Consider the following 22,625-nt stretch of genomic DNA (forward strand, 5'->3'; position numbering starts at 1 on the left):
AGCAGGTCTCAAAATTTATGGCCTCTGAGGTTGCAAAGAGGACTTCCTCCTTTTAAGGAGGAGAGGCTTTAAACTGAGTATAGGAAAGCCTCTTGCATATCAAATGGCTCCGTAGGAAAAAAAGAGAAAACCAATGATATAATAGTAAATGAATCAAAACCAGATGGATCAAATGTTCCCTAAAATATACAGTTTGAAAAATTAAGGAGAAAAAGTACTTGGCAAAAATGTGTTTTAGGTTTTACCAAACCCAAAACATTTGAAGAATCATTTGCAATTGTTGATGAACTCTAAATGCTGCCAAGTTGGCCCACTTTCATAAATGACAGAACAATAGAGAATGTCCCCAGATGCCGTGCAACCTGCTGATAGGGTGTTTCCCTCAAGAACTTGTTGGTAACTGTTGACAAATACTGCAAACTTTATAGAAGTAGGTGGAGGTGGGGCGTGAAATTAGAAAGGTTTGTTCATTTAATTGCCCATGTTGGGAGTGTAGGCTCTGTGTGTTTTGGGGGCTGGGGAAGCACTAAGGGTAGCATTTCAAGCAAAAGAAAGTTAATTGAAAGAACATGGGTCACATGTTAATGAGCCTTGTGTCTTGAGTGTGTGGTAATCATTCCTTGCAATCCGACTTCCAAGTCAGTGTCTTCTGACTGTCCCACATGCATAGAGAGATACTGGAAACAGTGTCTTTGAATGGAAAGGAATAACAGTGATCTGGGGGTGGGGGCGGGGTATGGGTCTGTGGCCAGGGGTGGGCGTGTTCTGTATGTTATGGCTACTAGAAAAATAATTTCAATTGAATGAGTTGGGTGGTCTTCTCAGGAGGTTCTGGAGCCTTGTTCTGAGCCCTGTCTCACAGAAACGTTAAATATGTCACACAGCTCTTTAGAAAGCAGGAAATATCAAGGTTTTAACCTGCCCTGCCCCTGTCTGTCTCTGAGACTCTTGCCTCAAGTTCTCAGATCCAGCCTTTCACTAGCAAACGGGAGGCCGGCCCTCCATTTGTGAAACCATTTGACCAGGCTCACAGGACAAGCAGGTCAAGGGCAGTGGCTGTGCCCATTGAAACCTTCTTACAACGTGATGCTTCCCTTGGCAGAGACTAGTAACAGAAATGTGTGACTCATGTTCACAGAGAATAACAAGAAGAAGGCAGATGGAGAGAAGGTGGGTACCATCTGGCAAATGATGTGTCTATTAATTCTTTATCAAAAAACTAGAAGTTGGTCAATCATAGTGACTCACACCTGTGATTCCAGCATTGGGACACTGGGGCAGAAAGATTGTTACAAGTCCCAGGCCTACCTGGTATAGAGTGAGATCTTGTGTGAAGCAAAAAAAGAAACAAAATACTAGGAAATCCCATTACACACTGGTTCCCATATTAGTTTGAATAGTCAACAATATACCAGCATTGGTGATATTAGAGAAAATGTCAAATAAAATACACAAATATCTTAAATATGCCAAACAGATGCTACCAAAGAGAGCTACAATGAGTTGACCACAATAATTCAGAAAAACATCTTAGCAGATGGAAAATCTATTGACTACCATATATCTTGATTTTTTTAAAGAGAGGCTTCAGACATAAAAAAGAACCCAGAACCAATGTATAAAAATATGCAGTGGTTATCCTGGAAAAACTTCTATACAGTCAGCAGGGAATGTTTTTTCTTATTGCTGGTAGAAATTAAAAAATGAGTGAAAATCAGTCAGGCTTTTCATAAAAAAAAAAAAATTCTAAGTTAACCTAAACTTAAAACCTAAATCAGGGGCTAGAGAGAAGTTTCAGCAGTTATGAACACTGACTGTTCTTGAAGATGACCTGGGTTCAGTTTCCAGGGTCAACATGGTGACCCACCAATGTCTGTTACTCCAGTCCTAGGAGATTCAAAACCCTCTTCCGACCTCTGCAGACACAAGGAGTTCCTATGGTGCATATACATCCACACAGGCAAAACACTTATACATGTTAAATAAAATCATTAAATCTAAAACCAAAAACTAAATTCAACCCCCAGCACTGGGGAGAAAAAGAAAAAAAAAAGCTTAGAAAACTAGTCTCTACTATTTTCAGATGTGACTAAATCCTGCCCTTGCTTTGTTTTGAAGTGTGTTTCCTTTCCACTCAACAACAGACCGGATTCTAACCCAGCAGCCAACAGTCCTGGATTCTAATTCCAGCCTCTTTACATTAATGGCGGATGACAATCTCTGGTCCTGCCACTGAATTGCCTGCCTCACAGATGACGAGACAGAGGCAGCGGAAAAATCACAAGTGGAGGACAGGAGATGTGACTATCACACAAGTTCTGTTCTTAGGATCACATGGTCTGACAGACGTGCCAGTAATGGGGTCTCTGTGAAACCGAGACTACTACTTTTATTGCCTCTTCACCTAACAGCTGAACCAAGTCATCAGAATTGAGTTTGTCATAACCTTGTTTATGCTAATTTCTAATGAAACCAGACAACCAAAACCTCTGCAGGCATCTTTTGCTTCAGTGGAGGCGTTGAGGAGAAGCTGTAGAAATCTGAGTTCTAATCTCCATTTTCTCCTCTGTTACTCCTCTTTTACTCCCCCTGTCTTGTCCTCAACACTATTCTCTCTCTTATAACTCGTTGGGAACACTGTAAGAACTAACAGGCAACTCTCCACGGTGGTCTACAGTGGAGACGCAAAATGTGCTAGTTATTCACGAACGTAAGGACACAGCCGATGTACTATGTAAGACGAAATAAAGAAATTCAGGGGGAAATAGTGTGTGAGATTTTTTTTTTGCCATTGCTAGATACAAAACCACCCCACCTTGCCACCAACTATGAAGTCACTGGCAGTTTGTTTTTTTGTTTTTGTTTTTGTTTTTTTTTTTAAGGTGAGCATTAATGGCCGAAAGATCAATTTCTAATATGTCCTCCCAGGTAATACTTTTATCGCATTATTCCCTGACCATTGCATACAAGAAACTAACCATTTTACGTGCAGAATTGAAGGTCCTGTCATTCTGATTACAACTGAAGAAAATGATGATGAAACCCTGCCTGTCACAGAAGCAGCGCAGGTCACTGTTTACTCTCATGAAAACTTTCAACCAAATCGGTCCATTACAAAGCTGTTCTCTATGGGGCTGGGAAGATGGTTCAGCATGTAAGAACACTGACGGCTTTTCCAGAGGACCTGGGTTCAATTCCCAGCGCCCACATAGCAGCTCACAACCTTTGCAACTCTGGTTCTAGAGAATCTGGCATCCTCACAGATGCAAACAAGAATACCAATGCACATAAAAATAAACTTAAAAAAAAAAAAAGCTGTTCTCTGCCTCCAAGTGAGTGATATTAAAACTTGCAGAGCCCTTCAGTGATGCTTGTAAACTCTGGAATAAGTTTCTGTACGAGACTCTTGAGTGTTAAAGCTGGCTCTTTGAGAGTAAGCCTGTCATTGTCATGTAAAATCACATCCCCAAATGCCAGTACTTGGAAATCAAAGGAGCTGAAAGTCCTGTAGGAAGGCTTCCATTGTTTTCATGTTGTTATTTCCCTGCTGAGGTTTAAAGCCACCTTTTGCCTTTTTTTTTTTTTTTTAAGCCCAGGATGTGCTATAGGAATCTATAAAACTTAATTACATTTACTGTTACAAAAAAGGATTTATGAACTTTTGCCTTGAGGCGGAAATGTTTATTTCATTGCCTTTGCCATCCAGTCTTTTCAACTCCTGTGGCTTTGAACTTCTCAGCTGCTTGGAGTTATCACCATTGCACAGAGCCCAAGAGCTCCTCTCGGAAAAAGCACACCACAAGTTGAAAAAGCCAGGGAAGGCAAAGATATATGAGTCGTTATTTTGGCCACCCTTTGTGCCATTAAAATCTCATTTTCTGCCTATTAGAATACCCTCTCGGTGCTTAGGCAGTGGTGATAGCCCGTGATTAGTGTGTAATTGAGTATAATTGTCTTTTCACTTTTCATTTGTGTCATTCGGAGCTTCTCTCTGTTTTTCTAACCACCAAGAGGAAAAAAAAAAAGAGGTAGAGAAATGATAAAGCTGTTAAAACTCTCACTCTCGGCCCCAAAGAGATCCGAGATTGCAATTATAGATTGCAATCCCTTTGTGACATTTCTCCAAATTTAGTGGGTGGCTCTCCTCCGAAACCTGGGCCAACTCCTCTCTAATAAAATCAAGCTATCTGTATTTAAACAACTGCTAATAATGTCAAGTTCAGACAGATGCCACATGTAGGAAATTTAACCATCCCTCTGACATGCAATTATCTAGGCAATTTATTAATGCAATCCCCCAAGAAAAACTCACAGTCCAATGCAAATTAGAGAAACAATTACAACATCCAAATATTTATATAGTCCCAAAGACTAGCAATTCTCCTAATTTGTGTTCTTATAACTCATTCATTCCAGGTTCTTCTGTCCTCAGCTGGGTCTCTGTCTCTCTCTTTCTCTCTCTCTCTCTCTCTTTCCCTACCTCCCTTTTTTCTTTTCCCTTCCCCTCACCCTCTCTCAGTTCCTCTCCTCCTTCTTCTACTTTCCCATTTCCCTCCTCCCCTTTCCTTTCTCCCATCTCTCCTTCCCCCTTCTCTTCTCTTCTCTGCTCTCTCTCTTCTCTGCTTCCTCTCCAATTGTTCTGTCTGAGCTTTGGTGTTTTCTGATGCTGATTTTTACTCAAAATTCTGTCAACTGGCTGACCAAATACCATTTGAAACAGAAAAACAAACAAAAACCAAAAGAAAAGAAACCTCAGCAGGTTTCTAAGGCTTTCAACCAAAGCTCAGCATTAGGGACAGGAAAGATAGAAGACAAATGCCTTGACAACTAAGTATAAACACAGAGTCTCCATGATTGCATTAGAAGTCACTTGAATTTTAAGTCTAAGCTACAAGTTTTGATGCCTCCAGTAGAAAGGGGAGAGAGAAAGGAAACTCGAAAACTGAAATCATGTGGCTTGTATAAAGAATACATTATGGTTTACATTTGGCAATTCATTATACCGCTGCCTCAGGGAATTGACTATTTGGTTCTGGTAACGGCAAATCATCTGTCTAGAAAAACGGGACTGACCTGAGGTGAAAGGCCATTGCCAATGGCGGGGTTCATGGGGTTGGAGGGCCCCGATGGAGGCACAAAGCTGTCTGTATAGCTTGAAAATCCGTGCCTGGTGCTGGGGAGGCAGTAGGCAGAGCTGCTGTCTGGGTTCGAAGGGATAGTGCTTTGGTGTACAGTGCTCGGAGGAAGCGGCTGAGGTCTGTGAACGGTGCTGCTGGGATCTGACACAGCTGAAACAGAGAAGATGATCAACCATGAAGTTCTCTGGTAGACCAGCAGAACAATTTCAATGCTAAAGTTCCCACTAGTGGTTGCCGTTGGTTAGCTACTATGAGAACTTCCAACTGCATTTCCAATCACGCATGTGTAAAATCATACAACAGATACGGTTCCATCTATCTTGGCATGTACATAGGCACATAACTATGTACACAAACTCCCAGGGCACACTCATCTAGAAGATGAGCACAGATATCACACTGGCAATAGTAACAAACCAATGTGGCTAGTGAACACAATGCAATCACTGCAGATACCAAATTTCTCATCAAACGCACTCTTAAAGCACTAACACATAAATAGAACATCAGCGTTTCTGCGGCTGGAAACACTGTCTCTCACAAGCCCAAAATAATAGTCTTAAAACTTAACATTCTCCCAGTTCCCCCTTGTCCTAACAAATGATGACTTTACCAAAGCTTACCCTCCCTGAATTACTACTGCAACCAGTTACTCTCCTAGAGCCTCGGTTGATTGCAACAGGGGAGAAAAATCCCATGTTTCTTTGGGAAAGTTGCATTGTTTTAAAACACTGAAATGGTGTTGCATCACAGCACAGTTTATCTCACGAGCTTCAAACATAGCACAAACTAATGCTGAGGCATGGCAGGTGTGTAGAGGGGAAGCTGATGTTCATAGGACTGGTACACCAACAGGATCAACGTGAGCATCACAGACGGAATTCACTGTGTAAAACAGTCAATGGAAAGCAACTGAGAGTTACATTTTCATCCTCCCTCATTCTCTTCCTAGATACCTTGTGGAATAGATGTGGGCTGGTAAGAGGTCTCCGACAGCTGGTATGTTGGCAGGGTCGGCATGGCGGTGGGAGGGAATCCTCCCGGAATGAGATGGTTGAAAGCCATCAGTTGATTGGCCCCAGCTTGCTTCCTCCATCTTGCACGGCGGTTGCTAAACCAGACCTATGGATTTAATTTAAAATTTGAGGATTTCACTGATGAAATAATAGGACATTCTTAATGAATTTTTCATGCTAAAACAGATTAAAGGCCCCTTACTGACAGGGCAAATACAGGCAAGAGCCCTCTGTCTTCTCTAATATGTTGGGGTGAAAGGGGAGTTAAATGTCAGGGGTGGGGAAAAGGGCTGGATGGACCCTACATGAACTTGCATCAGTTCTAATAAAGTTGGTAATGACCTTGGGTGAGGACAGCTGAGCAGGGTTCCAAACATAAGTGTTCTTTTTGCTGCCATCAAGGTCCTTGCACCCTCATATCACAGCCTTCCAGGAAACCTATCAGGCACCTGGATACCAGCATTCACACATATGGCACGGGTCTTAAATTTGTCCTGGCCAATTATATACATCAAGCCTTGGGCTATATTCTTATCAGTATATTCCTCTATGTCTATAATCAGTGTAAGTGTTGGTTCTAGATCACTGGTTCTCAACATTTCTAATGCTGTGACCATTTAATACAGTTCTGTAGGTTGTGGTGACCCCCAACCATATAATCATTTTTGTTGTTACTTCATAACTGTAATTTTGCTACTGTTATGAATCGTGATGCAAATATCTGTGCTTTCCTATGATCTGAGGCGACCCCTCTGAAATGATCAACCCCCCAAAGGGTCATGACCCTTTGGGTTGAAAGACACTGACCTAAATAGTTACATGAATCGAACAAAAGTTCATAAGAGTAGAGCCATTTTCCCACCTCTTTCAAAGTGTGACACACTACATTGATCTCAATTAAAATAGATGCCCATAAAGAGCTTCAAATAAAAGGAAAGATTTTGCAATAAAAATATGTTATTATTTCTTTAGATACCTATGTTAGGTACTATTAAGCTCTGTTTTGAACACCATCCAATGTTCAGAAAAATCTGTTGGAAAAATCTTTTCTTCCAGTAATTCAAAGCCCAGGTCTTTCTTGTGTCAGAGGAGAAAAGAAAAAGATAGCAACCAGCTAGAAAGATAGCTGAGCATCTAAGATGTTGAATGATATCATATAAGTCTGTAGTATATCTCAAGATCTTGACCAACTATGATTTAAATCTGCATAATTAAAATGTTAAACTTGGAGTAAATTTTTCAGGATGTACACATATATTTACCACAAGTGATGAAAATCCCTACCAATCAAAAGTATTCATATTTTTATGCAAAGGTTAACTGAAATTTAACATGAAGAGAACATAGCATTTGAGGTTGAAGGGTTAGGAGAAGATGAGATGGAAGTTTGGGATTCAGGCAGCCTCCTTCACAGAGCCCAGAAGAATTCCTCACAGGACATAGACACTCAGTGTTAGCAAGTCAAGGACTCAGAAAACTTAGGGGCAAAGTTTCCGCTCATTTTAAAAGTTGGCCATGATTGTCACAAGGAGTATCTCTCTTGATAGAGGTCACAATAGAGAGTAGAAAGACTTGATCAGTCTGGCTAAGGAAAGCGAATTTCACAGAGAAAAATCCTTGCCTAGAATGTACATGGGAGAGAGCTTGAGGACTCCATTCCCTCCTTCCACCACGTGCCTTCCAGGAGCTGAATTCAGGTCATCAGGCCTGGTGGCAAGCGCCTTTACCCACTGAGCCATATCACCAGGCCCAAGTGTTAACTTTTAATATTCCTTATGTTTCCAAGGGGAAAAGAAGGTAATCCAGTATTTTCCGTGTTGATAAATAATTGAATTAGAACCTCACTTGACTTAATAAATTCCCACCTGGTGTAATAGAACCATGAACACTCAATTTCAAGCCTATGTTGGTTATGTTTTCTCCCTGCAAGTCTAAACTAGTGTGACTCCCAGGGGCATCATGGGAAGAAAAACATTTTCAAGAAAGAGATTGGCACAATCTGTGTTAGTGGAAGAGTCTTGGGGGTGAGAATCCCTGCCTGAAGGTATTGGCCCTACCACTCACTATAGCCAAATTCTACATGATAAAGCTACAAGAACAAAAGACCGTCTGGTTTGGGAAAGGCTCTTCCCTCACTTACTCAAAATCAACTACACGCCACACAGTTCCGTATTTCCGTGCTATTCTGGGAGAAGTCAACTGCTAGATGCCCCCAGGTGACCTCATCCGTGGAGTCACCATCCTGAATTCCAGTGCACCTCTCCTTGAAGCACTCAGAACCTGCACGTGAATATCGCTGAAGTCTAGCTCTCCACCCACTGCCTTCTGTAACCGTTAGATAAATGAGCCTGGCTTGGATTGACCAGGGTTGGCTATGTCTGAGCTCCCCGGGAAGCTCGGCACGTCACTGCTTCAAAGGGCCTTCGGCTAATGCCATAGCCCCAAGGTTGCAAACAAAGGCTGGCTTTGCTCAAATAACACGGAAGAAGTATCACTCCTTTCTACAATTACCTTCCAAACACGGGATCCAAACAAACTGGGTGGCTCAGCATTTGAAGCGTGCGCTCATTTTCCTTTCCCAAACTGATACTAGCAAGTGCTGAAGACGTAGCATAATAAACCCACGAGGGGCTTATTTAACAGTGTTCGTGTTTACGGCTTAGTACCTGTTATAGCTACCATTTTTTTTATTAATCTTCTTTTTGAGGGCGGGGAGGCCACAGGATGAGGGGCAGACCTGGGAGGGCTTCCAGGTGAATGTGATTGGGTTTTATGATATCAAATCCAAACACAATAAATCAAAATATTATGTTAAAAAACCGACAGGTGGTAAAGAATTTACCTAGCATGTCAGAGGTCTCAGTTCAAACTCAAGCATTACAATAAAAAGAAAAAGAAAAAGAAAAAAATCAAGAAAAACAGTTGAAAAGCAAACTTTTACTGAAAAGCAAACTTTCAACAGAAGTTCAGGGTCCCCAAAGGAAAGAATCCTAATGTTTACATGGAAGCTCCCTATATCCAGAGCACTGTTCTAGAGAGAACCAGGCCCAGGGAGGACAGACCTGCTCTGGTCTGGCCATTTAAACAGACATTTTTAATGAGCTCACCAATGCCAACCTCAGTGCTTCTACAACCATCATGCTTTTGCCAGATATATCTCTAAAGGGAAAACATACTGATGCTGAAAATGGGGTTTAGGCTTTGCCCCATGTTTTGAAATTCAGGAAACATCTTCAATTTCCTGATGGGAAAAGAAAAGCTGCCCTTAAAATGACCTTTATTTAAAGACCTTTGTCAGCCAAGCACAAGATACTGGAATGGTGTCATCCCCTTATACTTAACTGAAGAAGAAAAGCAATTCCTGTACTCAGAGGCCCTCTATAACTCAGCATAGAATCATCAGTGCCTAATAAGAAATCAACCCATAAGCTACTATATTGTGTGAATGCATAATACAGAAGGGTTTGGTCACCAACATGTAGAGAGAATTTATGACTTGATTCAATTATTAAAAATGTCTCCTTATTAGGGACTGAAGGGATGGCTCACCAGTTAAGAGCACTGGCTGCTCTTCCATTCCACCCAGGTTTGATTCCCATCCTGCACACACGTGATAGCTCACAACCATCTGCAGCTCCATCGGTAGGGAATCCGAACCTTTCTGGGATCCTCATGTACTAGGCACTCATGTGGTACACACATATACATGCAGACAAAACATACACATACATACAGAAGCACACACATACAAAAAAAATTACATGTTCTTAAAGAAATTTCTCCATATTTTAAAAAGAGTAACCATAGCAACTGAAAATAACTGGCCTTTGATGTTCTAAGAATGTCTTTGGCAGAAAGACGGAAAGAACAAGGTTTACAAAGTCAGTCACCTGTCTGTTACGTGTAATTCTATAAACTAGAGGTCAATGCAAATCTTTTCTCTCACTTCTTTTGGCTTTTCCACCACTGTAAACATAATAAGCAAGTGAGGGCAGGAAGCACACATTGATTGATACCTGCTATAATTGTCTGCTAGAATTGTTACATATACCCCCAAATCAAGTTTTTGCTTCAGTCCATGAATAGTAATCTGGCCCATTTTTACCTGTGTGAAATCTTTTTGTTTTGCCGTTGAGTCCATCAATAAAGTCCTACCTTTCTTTAAAAAATGATCATGGGCTGGGCCTAGACCCACTACACGTATGTAGCAGTTGTGCAGCTTGGTCATCATGTGGGTCCCCTAACAATGGGAGTAGGGATTGTCTCTGACTCTGTTCTCTGCCTTTGGATCCTTTTCCCCTAGCTGGGCTGCCTTGTCTGGCGTCAGTGGGAGAGGATGTGCTTAGCCCTGCTGCGACTTGAGGTGCCAGGGTGGGTTGGTACCCCCAACTCCTCTGAGAAGGAGGGAGGGGAATGATGGGGCATGAGAGTGGGACTGAGAAAAGAGGAGGGAGGGGGCTGGGGTCAGGCTGTAAAATAAATAAATAAATAGGAATAGAACTGTTAAAAAAAAATCTTCATGTGGATTTCTACATTATAATATCCAATAGTTATTTGAGGTAAAATTAAAACCATTCAAAGGTACCCTATAACATCATGATAACCATGAAGGGGGGATGGGTTTCAAAATAAGAATGTGATTTTTATAAAACTGCCCTTCATGATAAAGTGACCAACTTGTTCAGACTGGACACTCTAAGTTGGGATAGGGTGGGTTAGAACTTCCACAGTGAAAACGCAGGAATGCTTTTTAGTCAACCAGACATCATGCAGACCAGTCAAACGTCAAATCCCAGCTCCTATCTGCCACCACTTTTACCTTCAATGCTTTGTTTGGTGTCTGTGGGGTTCTATTCTCTCATTTGCTAAATGAGAAATATACAAAACTATTTCAGGACACAGTCGTGAACTTTTAGGAGGACAATATGGTAAAGCACTTACAAGCAGGTTTAGGAGCTAGCAAGTGTTCAGTAAACACTAATAAATTAAAATCTCACATGGACACTTCTGAGAAGACCCACGTGCATGAAAGCATGGCTTAGTGTCTACCACTCTGAAGTCAACAGCCAAAGCCTTTTGTGCCAATGAGTAAACAGGGAAGTGCCCACAGAACACCTCCAATCATTGAAAGCCAGTTTAACTTGAATGATGGCTTAGGTCAAATTTGCTTCCAAGTTTCATGGATTAGTGCTAATTGTCCCACAGCGTGAGCCTAATTTTACCCATCAATAAATTACTTGTTCACATTTTTTGGTTTGTCCTCAAAGGCAGTCCAACCTACATTATTCCAGATGGGTTATTTCAAATGCAATTTGAAAAATGGGAAGGAAAACGTAATACTTGATCCTTTGAAAGAGAATTCCTCGGGATTGTAAAATGCTTCATTAAACACTAGCTTCTGTGATAGGTACTGCTACCAGCCAAGGAGAGTACATGCCAAGTAGGTGACTTTGAGACATATTGTTGGTCCATCTGGACCCCCTTGTTCCCTCCCAGCTTCTTCCTCTTCCTGCTCTCTTCAGCCCTCCCTCCCATCATTGCTGCTACCCAGCTCTAGCCTATGTATAAAGGGGGAGCAGGCAGAGGAGGAGGACTGCCATCTCCTCACACGTGTCAGAGATCCATGGACACATGCAAACCCAGTCATCTGCATCTTGACACATCAAGAGCAGAGTCCTGTGGAGAATAGCAGGTGACTCTAATTTCGATCCATTATGAGGTTCAGGGTTTTCTCTACCTATCCTATCTTCTAAAGTATAGAGGTATGTTAGGTGACTTTAAGGCTCCTTTGGGCTTTCCTGAGAATCCCAAACTTGTAGTTCAGAGGATCCTAAGAGATTGTGCTGCCTCGTAAGGTTTTATTTTTCCTTTTTCTTATTTTGTTTTATTTTATGTGTATGGGTGTTGTAACTGCAGGTGTATCTATACATCACATACATGTCCGGTGCCCAAGGAAGCCAAAAGAATGCACCAGATTACCTAGGACTGGAGGTGGAGATGGTTATGAGCTGCCATGTAGGTTAGAACCAGGGTCTTCTACAAGGGCACCGAGTGCTGATAACCAGTGAGCCATCCCTGCAGCCCCTGCTAGTGGCTTTCCATTTGGAGATAAGAGAGAGACATTTGAAACGATGAAATCCAGAGACACTGCCCATAGCAAACACTTATGTAAACAGCCAGACAGACGCACACACACATGCTGTTGTGAACTAATCTCATGTTGCCCAGAACCCCTGACATCCATCTGTGTTTACTCTGGTGGGCCCTAAAACCAGACTGAGATCACCTGATATAACTTACCCCATACTTTTAAAAAATGAAACCCAAGTCCAAGCTCAACAAGGCACTCTTGGCCAACAAGGACCAAAAGCCACACCTTGTATCTTCCAGTCCAAGGCTGCTTCCACAGGTACTGTCCTTCCTGTATTCCCCCTTGTTGACAGTAAGAAACTCCCCTACTGCATTCTGAGATGAAATACTTACTAAAATGCTTGCATGTCATAAATATTTGCAAATAATTCTGTCTCAGTAAAACCTCCCTGCTTCCATTGTTTGCCTATGAACAGCTACCCAAAGAATTCAGTAAACAGTCTATCTTTGTCTTTCTGATTTCTTTTTCCTGCTTCTTCTTCCTCTGACATTATTTCTAGACAGAGCCCTTTCTGCACAACAGAGGCTCATAGACTGTTGTGTGCTCAGCTTTGGCAGTGAGAAACACGACTGTCCAAATGAATTTCTATGAAACACTGACAAAGGCCTAAGTTATTATAGCTTTAGTTTCATCTCTATCCAGAAGAGACTGGAAATATTTTTCCTCCAAGGGGTAGAACATGGAATGTAGACATGGTTTGGGGTTTGAGGGTTTGAGGTTTGTTTTTCCCAGGTGCCCCAAATTAAAGTAATTCACACTTTCTGGCTATCATTCAAAATGAGCTGATTTAGCTACTGCTTTCCCAGATCTTCCTGAACTCTCCAGCATTTTCTGCTGGCATTTTAATCAGTGATTAACTGCTCCCTTCTTTTTCCTGCTGGGTTAAGTAAAAGATCCATATGCTGGTTGTTGTAGGGAATTTGTTAGGCTGTAGATCATAGCCTGGTGCAAGACATGATGTGTCTCAAGGGAACTGAAGAAGCCATAAGGAATGTAAAGAGTCACCGGGTTAAAGCCACATTAAGACAGCTGTTACATTAATGAGGGGCCTGCTCTGGAGGGGAGGTCACCATATAGAAAAATACGAAGCGCTCTTTATTGGTTTGATCCCATGTCCTCTGAAAGTTAATAGGCTTTTATTATCATGCCCTGGCCTTCACTGAGCCAGATGAGAATAGTGGGTACTACACAAGCTACGTGGGTTTGACACTCATTCTGTTCCCTTCTTCATTTTTGACACAGGCAAGAACGAGATAGTGCAAGGTTGAACACACTTCAGCTTTTCACTCTTATTTAGAGCTGGTTATAGATTAGTCTTTAGAGGCTACCAGTTCACAGGCTTGGCCAGTCATTAAGTACAAGAGCTGAAATCCTGAAACGAGTGGACCTCACTGGACCTCACCTCACACTTAAACTGGGCAATCACTCGACTAAACAGAAACAAAATAGATGTGATATGGCTTTTTATGTATGTTATACCATGGTTATAGTGTTACAACATAAAAGAACTATTGATGCCCCTACCCATCTCAGTAATTGCATCCTGGTCCATGGCTTAAAAAGATGGTTTCTATCCTGTGCAACAGAGATGCACTCTGTCCCAGTAAAGTGGGAAGAATAACTCAACTAGTCCACTATTTTTCATTATTTATTTTTATGTATATATTTCTTTATTTATGTGTTGTGTATCTAGTGTTCACATAGAGAACGAGTCCATGCATCCATGTTCCTGTACATGTGGAAGTCCAAGATTGATGCTGGGAGTCATCTTCTATCTTCCACTTTGAGGTAAAGTCAGTTGAACCCAGAGCTGGTCAATGGGACTAGTTTGGTGCTAGCCAGCTTTCTCCAGTGATGATGCCCTGACTCCTCCCCCTGAGGCTGAACTTACAGACATGCTGTCATGCCCAACAGCATCAATGTAAGTTCTGGGGACCCTTACTGTGGCTCTCATGCTTGCTCAGCAAAGGCTTTCACCACTGAGTAATCTCCCCCAATTCAATACCTCCAATGGCAAATCGTCAGTCTCAGGAACCCTGGTGTGTGTGACTCTTCTCTTCACCCTTCTAACCCACCGTCAGCTTACAAAACAGCTACTTACTTTCCCTCTCAGAATGCGTTCACCACCACCCCGTTCTTTCCAACCCCACAACCTGCCTCTTGCCACTGCCCCTCGACATGCTTTTTATGAATATGGGGCTGATAGCCAAGCCTTCACGGATGCCCTGGGCCTGCCTCTTCACCCATCCTTCTCCCAGCCTTGTTCTGTTCATACTCCCCAACCAGAGGACCAGTCCCTGACCTCTCAGAATTCCCGGATGGAAAAATGAGTGGTCTTCTCAGATGTCGCCCGCGCACTTCCAACTCTGTCTCTTTGCTGTGCCCTTGGCTGCATGTGTTCCCCTCCCCATCTCTGTCCAATAAATATTTGGCCTACATTTTTCTATTTTCTCCAAGATTTCATCTTCTCCTTTTTCTCCACGCACACGTTGTGTTTTAATCGACGCTTGACACATCTGCTTTGCTTGTTTGTTTATGGTCATCTGTATGCTGACCTCCTTGTCCTTATTAGACTGCAGCTCCTGGAGTTAACTACTAGTCTGTCTCTTCACCCCTTGACTGTTCTGGTAAGACTTAGATCATATAGAAGACGGAATAAAACAATTCCTCTCACTAGACTCTGGGGCTGTTTCAATAGCCGAGGTAATGTACTGCACAGGTAAAGTCTTGGTAAGTCTAGGGACCACGTCAACACCATTGACCATGAAATGCTAGGTGTGTCAGGTGGCGTTTCCAGATAGAGAAACTCAGCTTCCGGGATCATCAGAAGTTCTGGGAATCCCTTGGTCTTGTGCAAAGGACCCAAGAATTAAAGGGAAAGTTCATCAGTCATTATGAAAACAGTATTGCACACTCAAGAGAGATGTGTTGACTTAAGTAGCCTTTTCTAGAAGCCCTCAGAAGAGTTCAAAAGATAACCCAGGGCTGGAGAAATGGCTCAGCTGGTTACAGGGGTTTGAAAGCAAGCTCGGTGAGCTGAGTTCAATCCCTAGAACCCACATGGAGGAAGGAGACACGAACCCTACCACAGGGTGTTTTCCGCCTCCACAGGTAACACACACACAGAAATTAATGTAAAAATAAAGATAATTAAACACGATCACCCTGGTTTTCTTTCTGTTGCTCTCTTTCTGTCGACCAAACGCAACTTGAGGAGAAAAGGATTTATCTCATCTTATGTTTTACCTTCCGTCATCCATTTAGAGAAGCCACTGGCAGGCATGAACCTGGAGGCAGGAGCTGAAGCAGAGACCACAGAGTGACACTGCTTACTGGCTTCATTCCTCTGGCTCACGCTCAGCCTGGACCACTGGCCCAGGCATGGCACCGCCCACAGTGGCCAGACTTTCCCGAATCACTTAGTAATCAAGAAAGGACTACTGTATGCACCTTCCCACATTTTCCTAATGGAAAAGCCACAGATGAAGCTCACGGGACCCAGTGGTTTCTATACAGGCAGGCAGCAAGGTTAGCTCAGGCAACTATTTAACTAGCTGAAGTTTCTGTTTCCTCATCCATAGATTGGGGATAGGAACTATGTCAATTAAGGGCTTTGGGGATGACTCATGAATTAATTCGTGTGAAATACGAGACTAAAAAATGTGCTCTGCGCAAAATAACCGCTCAAAATATGTTTGCTATTACCTGGGAACCACCCTCAAGAGCCATGTAGTTTCTGATACACCATCAGGATCCTGGAATGATGACCTCACAGGAATAAAACGAAGTGCTGTGTGCTGTGTGCTGTGTGCAGTAAACACAGCCTGATAACAATGATAGCCAAAGTCTGCAAATACGCGTTCACTCTAAGCACTGTTGCTAAAGCGGTTTTCTCCGTTTCAAACACTTCTCAGCTGTGTGCCCTGCTGTAAGCCAGGCACTCAGGAGGGTGGGGCAGGATGCTTCAAAGAGGGTGGGGGCAGTGATGGGGGGAGACCCCGGGAGGTTTCTCCCTGCATCAGATGAAATCCCCGGATGTCTGGGCACCAGTACCTGCACTCGGGCCTCGGTAAGCTTCGCCCTCTGGGCCAGCTCCTCCCTGGTGTAAATGTCTGGGTAGTGTGTTCTCTCGAAAGCGCGCTCCAGTTCCTCCAGCTGCTCCGCGGTGAAGGTGGTTCTGCTCCTGCGCTGCTTCCTCTTCAGCGGCAAGTCAGGTTCAGAGTCAATGTCCGAGCCTTCGTCTGATTGAGGCGCGGAGGCTGAAAGCGCAGGAGGGGGAGAAAAAAAAGAAGCATAGTAAAGTTAAATCATAACCCGAGTCTCCCCAGCCACAGCGACGGGAAGCCTGAAGTGCTTTCTCAAGTGTCTTCCCACGAACACAGAGCCCCTTCACATAGCACTACAGGGCTCTGAAGTGGTTCTCAGCCTCTTCCCCTACTCTGTCTCCCTGCAGCAAACCCCCCTAGAAGTATTTGCCCCGAGTATCTGTTATTATTCTGAGCTCTTAGCAGACAAGGGCGGGCCTCATTCCATTTTCACGGCGCTGTACTTAGAGCACTTGTCTCTGTGATAAATGAAACACATAGCCCTGACCTTGACCTCAAAGTCCTCCTGCCTCAATCCCACAAGTGCTGGCATGTTAGGTGTGTGTCACCATTTCCATCTCTTAGTTCATTTGCTGATAAGTTCTTACTGCTGATGGGCGGGAACAAATAAAAGTTAAGTCTAATGACATGTAAGTCTGAAAAATGCCATAATGAACCCAACTATTTAGTATGCTAACTTTGAATTTTAATTTTAAAAGGTAGTGTTATCTTTTAAATCACTGTTATTTTGAGAATATCTGAAAACTGACTTAGTATCTAAAATTAATGAGTAATAGCACACTATTGCAGGATTCCCATATACTATAGACTCTAATACTCCTATTTATAAAAAAAAAAAAAAATCAGTATTGCATCACCAGAAACTGCAAAATGCTTTAAGGAGAATTTCTGTTTTATTAATGGTAAACCCAAGAACTAATCCAAAAGGGAGAACTGTCTGGTGAACCATCCCTAAAGTGAAGTTCAAAGTCTGAGTCTCTGCTGAGGTGGAGTAGCAGTCTGGATTAACTGTCTGACTGCAGGAGCCCAGGCAAAAAAGGGAAGGGTAGACCCCCTGTTCAAAAGTTCTCGCAATTTTCAAGAGAACGTTAACCAGAGCTGAGGCCCTTCTCAGTGCGCTGAGTGAATGCACAGGACCAAAGACCCTACCGTTGCTTTTTCCCAAGCAGCCTGTACTTTTCTAAATTAATGTGTGTGGGGGGGGGGGGGTGAGCTCTATGACTCAGTATGCAAAAAAGTGGAGAAGCAAAAAATGAGATAGAGATGGCATGAACAATCCACTTCGTAAAAGCAAGATCTGAATCCTTTTTTTAAACTAATTAAATTATTTTTATTTGAATTTTTATTTATTCATTTTACATCCTGATTATGGCCCCTTCCCTCCTCTCCTCCCTCTCTTTTCATGGCTGTCCTGGAACTCGCTCTGTAGATATCAAACTCACAGAGATTTGCCTGCTTCTGCCTCCTGAGTACTGGGATTAAAGGCGTATGCCATCATCTGGCAAGATCTGAATTCTTAAAGGAAGATGCTATGAGAAGAGCTTGAAAAGCTTTGTGGCCATTTTTAGACCATTGTTTAATGGGGAAAGAGGGAGTTCATGGTTCTTCTTCCCCGTTGACTTGCAGTTCCTGGGATTAGAAGACGTGCAAGGCCAGGGCACTGAGCAGGAGAGCTACCCTTACCAGACACTGGGCGATGGGCAGAGAGCTGTCCACAGCTATTGGGACAGGGTCTGAGACAGGAGGAGGAGCCACAGCAACTTTGCCCCTGAGCACATTCAAATGCACCCTAAAACCTCCCCCAAAGACCTGGGGCTGGGGGGTCATGTCTTCCAGAGAAAGGATTGAGATGTGCTGGGGGCAGCCAGAAAACTGCAGACACCTCAAGTCAACATCAAGGTAGGGGTGACAAGATTTCCCAGTGGTTAGAGGCGCTTGCCAAGTAAGCCTGACAATGTGAATCTGATCCCCGGGAATCACGTAAGCATGAAAGGAGAGAAATGACTCAACAAAGTGATTGTTTGTTTGCAACTCAGGCCGGTAGGATCAGAGAAGCAGCGGGTAAACACAGTGTGTTCTATACTTGTAGTTTTTTGTTGTTTTGGCCCAGGGTCCACCTACTTAGCCCAGACTAGCTTCAAGCTCATTGCGGAGTCCAAGCTGGTACCAAACCCATAATCTTCCTGTGTCAGCCTCCAGACAGTGGAGATCCCGAGTGCAGGCTGTCACACCCAGCCAGGGATCTAAGTTCTTTTCTAAGTTTTGTTATGTACATATTTGAGAGTGGGGAAAAGGGGGTGCTGGGGTGACAGCACACCTAAGGATGTCAGAGGATAACTTCTAAGAGCCAGTTTTTTCCTTCTACCTTGTCGGTCTTGGAGAGCAAACTCGGGTTGTCGGGCCCTGGAGCCCTCTCCCTGGCCCCAGTACTTCTAACATCTTAGGAGCAAACCTAACTGTGTCCTACAGAAGTTAAAACTTCACTGCATGTTAGTACAAGTCATAAGCCTCCCAAGAGGTGAAATGAATCCCTAGGTGTGACTGTAAGTTTTCTAATAATTTAATACTTCTATATTGGATGCACAGCTAAAGACTTTGAATCGAGGAAGCAGTGAGTTAGCCACCTAATGTGACAAGTTAAAGAAAATAAACCTGGGACCAAATGTACTTCACATAAAAGCAAAACATACATACTTATATATACACAAAACATATATATAAAACATACACACTTAGTTTGTGCTATGTCACGAGCTTGGATTTTTACTTACCCTGGCCTAATTTAATAGAAAATTATCTCATTTGAGAGAGATTCTGTTTTAGTTATTAGCTGTAAAAACTGACTTCCTGCTGGGGGCTGGGAGGTGGGGATGGCACACTCCTTTAACCCCAGTACTTGGGAGACAGAGGCAGGAGGATCTCTATGAGTTTCCAGGACAGCCAGGACTTCACAGAGAAACCAAGTTGCAGAGAGAGAAAGAAAAAAAAAAAGACTTTTTTTTAACTATGAGAATATTTTAAAGAAACATTAACACTCTAAATAAAACATGTCACGCATTATGTTAAAAAAATTCGACACCTACCAATACAACCTACATGAACATAAATGTGAGCTAAATAACAAAGCAATAATGAACACAATTTGAGAGCAGTGGTTCTCAAGCACGTGGACCAGCAGAATAAATTCAGAGGCCTCAGAAAAACATAGGTTGGCAGTTTGGGAATCAGTAGCTAGGAGCTGGGCCCTTTGAATTTGCATCTCTGATACTATCTCAGGTGATAGCGAGACAGGTGTTGGATGATACCTGATGAACAACTGCCAGCAAATATTCCATGTTATCTCCTTTCCCTTTCAAAATTCCCAAGCATATAAAATACTTCCTGCCACACTTTACCCACAATCGTCACTTTTTCTTATGTATGCTTACACTGTAAACACGACACTCCAGTAGAAACGAATTGCCTGTTCCCCAAGGAGACAATTTCATTTCCGCAGACCATTTTCCTTCCCCATTCCAGATTTCTGTTGTTCTGGTGACTCTTTCCACCGTGAAGGTAGATACAAGGCTCAACCCAGCTAAAAAGTTTTTCCAGAAGCTTCCCCTGCCTGTGAGAACCCTAAGTCTTCACATCTACATCTGCTACTACAATCCCATTAGGGTAAAGGTATGTGGAAATTTTCACGTTTCCTTGGGGACTCTCTGGGGTTATTAAATTCTCCCAAGTAAATATGATGTTCCATGCGCTGTCAGCTCAATTAATCAGAATCATCTCTGGTTTCTGAAGAAAAGAACTGGTCGCATTTATAAGCACCAACAAGAATTACTCCTGAGGGTCAAGACCATGTTTTTTATCTAACAATCAATATCCCAGAAAATAAACTCCGTGAACTCAAGGCCCTCTTCCCTGATTTGCTCATGCTTGGATCCGGGCACACAGTAGGTCCTTAATAATTGCAATAGTAATTAGAATGAGTAAAAGTACATGACAAATTTTCAGTTTTCCTCTGACACTGATTTCTCTGGCAGTCTACTTCTCTGAGACAGAGACACTGCTCTCTGTTAGCCTGCCAAGATCCGTGTAGAAGTGTTTGGGTCTATGAATTCTTAAAACTTATTTTCAAGGCTTCTCAAGCATTTGTATAGCTGTATATGTATTGGGAATAATTTTTAATTTTTTTTCAAAGAAGATTATGGGTGTGTGTATGTGTTTTGAGGAACTACCACAAGTCAGCAATTAAAAAGACTCAGAATTTTTTTAACGCAACAGGACAGCCTTTTCTACCACAAATAAAATTTTCTAACACTCTAACAAATCACTACTTTTGCTTCTAAACTGAAGTAGAAAGTGCTAGACAGTAGCATTTTGGGAGACAGAGAGGAAATTATTTCCTTGATTTCTCTACTGGAAAATTATTTGAACCAACTGATCATTTTTTGGCAATACAAAGCTACAATTTTACAAGCTAATTGTGACTGCTCCCCATCTGTAAACCCCAAAAGGATGTGGGCTTTAAAATATGTAAAGTCAGCAATCCAAGGTTAATAGACCAGCTAGGAAAATCTAGCTCTAAAATGGAAATACTATTTCTTCTGTCACTCAATAGCAGTAAAAGTGAACATTTGTGCATAACCTAATTCACAACAATTCAGTGAATTTGGATCATTCTGTTTTCAACAGGAGCAAATCTCAATTTTAATTAAGTCCCAATTTTACAGCATTCAAAGACTGTTTTCTTGTAGTTTGTCTATTATCCATATTCTGCATTATTCAGGCTAGTAGAACAGACTGAATAGTGGATCCTACATACAATACAGGAAGGAAAACAAACCTTTTTAAGGCAACTTGAACAAAAGAAATTATAGGGTTTGTTTTTTTTTTTCTTCATAGAATGCCTGATGTTGTGCCTTGGGACCAAAACAGGGAGATGTCTCAGCAATAAATTTCTAGGCTCTAGAAACAAGATTCTGTATGATCTCACTAATATGCTCATATGTAAAAATTGCTCTAGGACTCGTTAGAGTGAGTGTTTTCAAAGTTCAAATTTCAGAATAGCTCTCATTAAAAATACACATCTGTATGCATTACACGGCCTAAAATGAAATGCTATTGCTTTGAACTGTAACACAATTCACAGATTTTTTTTAACTCTCAACCCTGAATGTTATTTCACTGTGATTTTTTTTTTTACTCTGTTTTCAATATCCCTCCACAATCCATTCTCTGACTTCCACATCACTTTATTTCGATGTCTCAAGGGGCCATGGATCAAACTCTCTAGGATGATGAAGATTTCCCTTTCTCTCTTTCTCTCCCTGTCTCTCCCTTTCTCCCTCTCTCTCTCCCTTTCTCCCTCTCCCTCTTTGCAAAGCAAAGGCTTACTCACCTTGTGCACAGAAAAAGAAACTGAGAACCCCAGAGTTATTCAGCTAATGAAGCTAAAGATTTGGCCCAGGCCTGTATGACTTCAGAAGACATGATTTGTTCTGTCTCTTGTCACTTGGTTTTCTCTAAATAGCGCACGCACGCATGCACACGCACACACACACACACACACACACACACACACTCACACACACTCACACAGTCCTTTTGAAGAGGCAGAAAAGAACCAAAATAGGAATTCAGATGTCAATCATTTAGCTGATAGCCCCCTTTGTTACCATTTCTCTCAAGTTTCCAAACCCTGCCCGAAACAAATAAAAATTTACAGGAACGGCACCGCTGCGCTCATAATATTCTACACAAAACCAAAGACTTTCCTGGTGGAATTCAGTTCGGCGAAACTTTGTTGAGTTCTCTAAAAGTTCAAGGTCTAGTTTCTTTAAACAATAAAATTCTTAAGAAGTGAACCCATTTTGCCAAGATACTGAATAGATGTAAGAAGATTAAAACAGTTTAACCTTGCAGTCTCCTTAAGAGCCATCACAAACCATTTCCTGGGCCTAACTCCAGAGGCAGCTTGGAACCCAGAACTAACCACAACCAGTTGACGTGATTACTCATTTTATATCTCTATTAAAGTCTTCTTTGGAGAGGTTTTTCTTTTATTGAAATGCATTTGGTGAAAGGCTATCAAGAGCCATACAGTCCTTCAACAAAAGTGAAGAATAAAAAACTTGAAATATATAGGTAGCGACAGTTATAAGTTATTTAGAAAAAAAAAAAAAGCAGGACTTCTGGAAAGCATAACCCCTCTCTGGGTAACTGGATG

At 42.2% G+C, this 22,625-nt stretch overlaps 1 protein-coding gene across 2 annotated transcripts in view; it reads right to left on the reverse strand.

The window, feature by feature from the left end:
- Pax3 (paired box 3) overlaps positions 1-22,625 on the reverse strand; it is a 95,389-nt gene that overhangs the window by 14,452 nt on the left and 58,312 nt on the right. For both annotated transcript variants that reach the window (XM_021638600.2, XM_021638599.2), the window contains exons 5-7: positions 16,359-16,564; positions 6,095-6,260; positions 5,074-5,288 (exon numbers count right to left, since the gene is read on the reverse strand). In XM_021638600.2, the coding sequence (XP_021494275.1) occupies positions 5,074-5,288; positions 6,095-6,260; positions 16,359-16,564 (587 nt within the window). The remainder of the gene's footprint in view (positions 1-5,073; positions 5,289-6,094; positions 6,261-16,358; positions 16,565-22,625) is intronic.

Source organism: Meriones unguiculatus, chromosome 15 (genome assembly GCF_030254825.1).
Source record: "Meriones unguiculatus strain TT.TT164.6M chromosome 15, Bangor_MerUng_6.1, whole genome shotgun sequence".
In the NCBI taxonomy this organism is placed as follows: Eukaryota; Metazoa; Chordata; class Mammalia; order Rodentia; family Muridae; genus Meriones; species Meriones unguiculatus.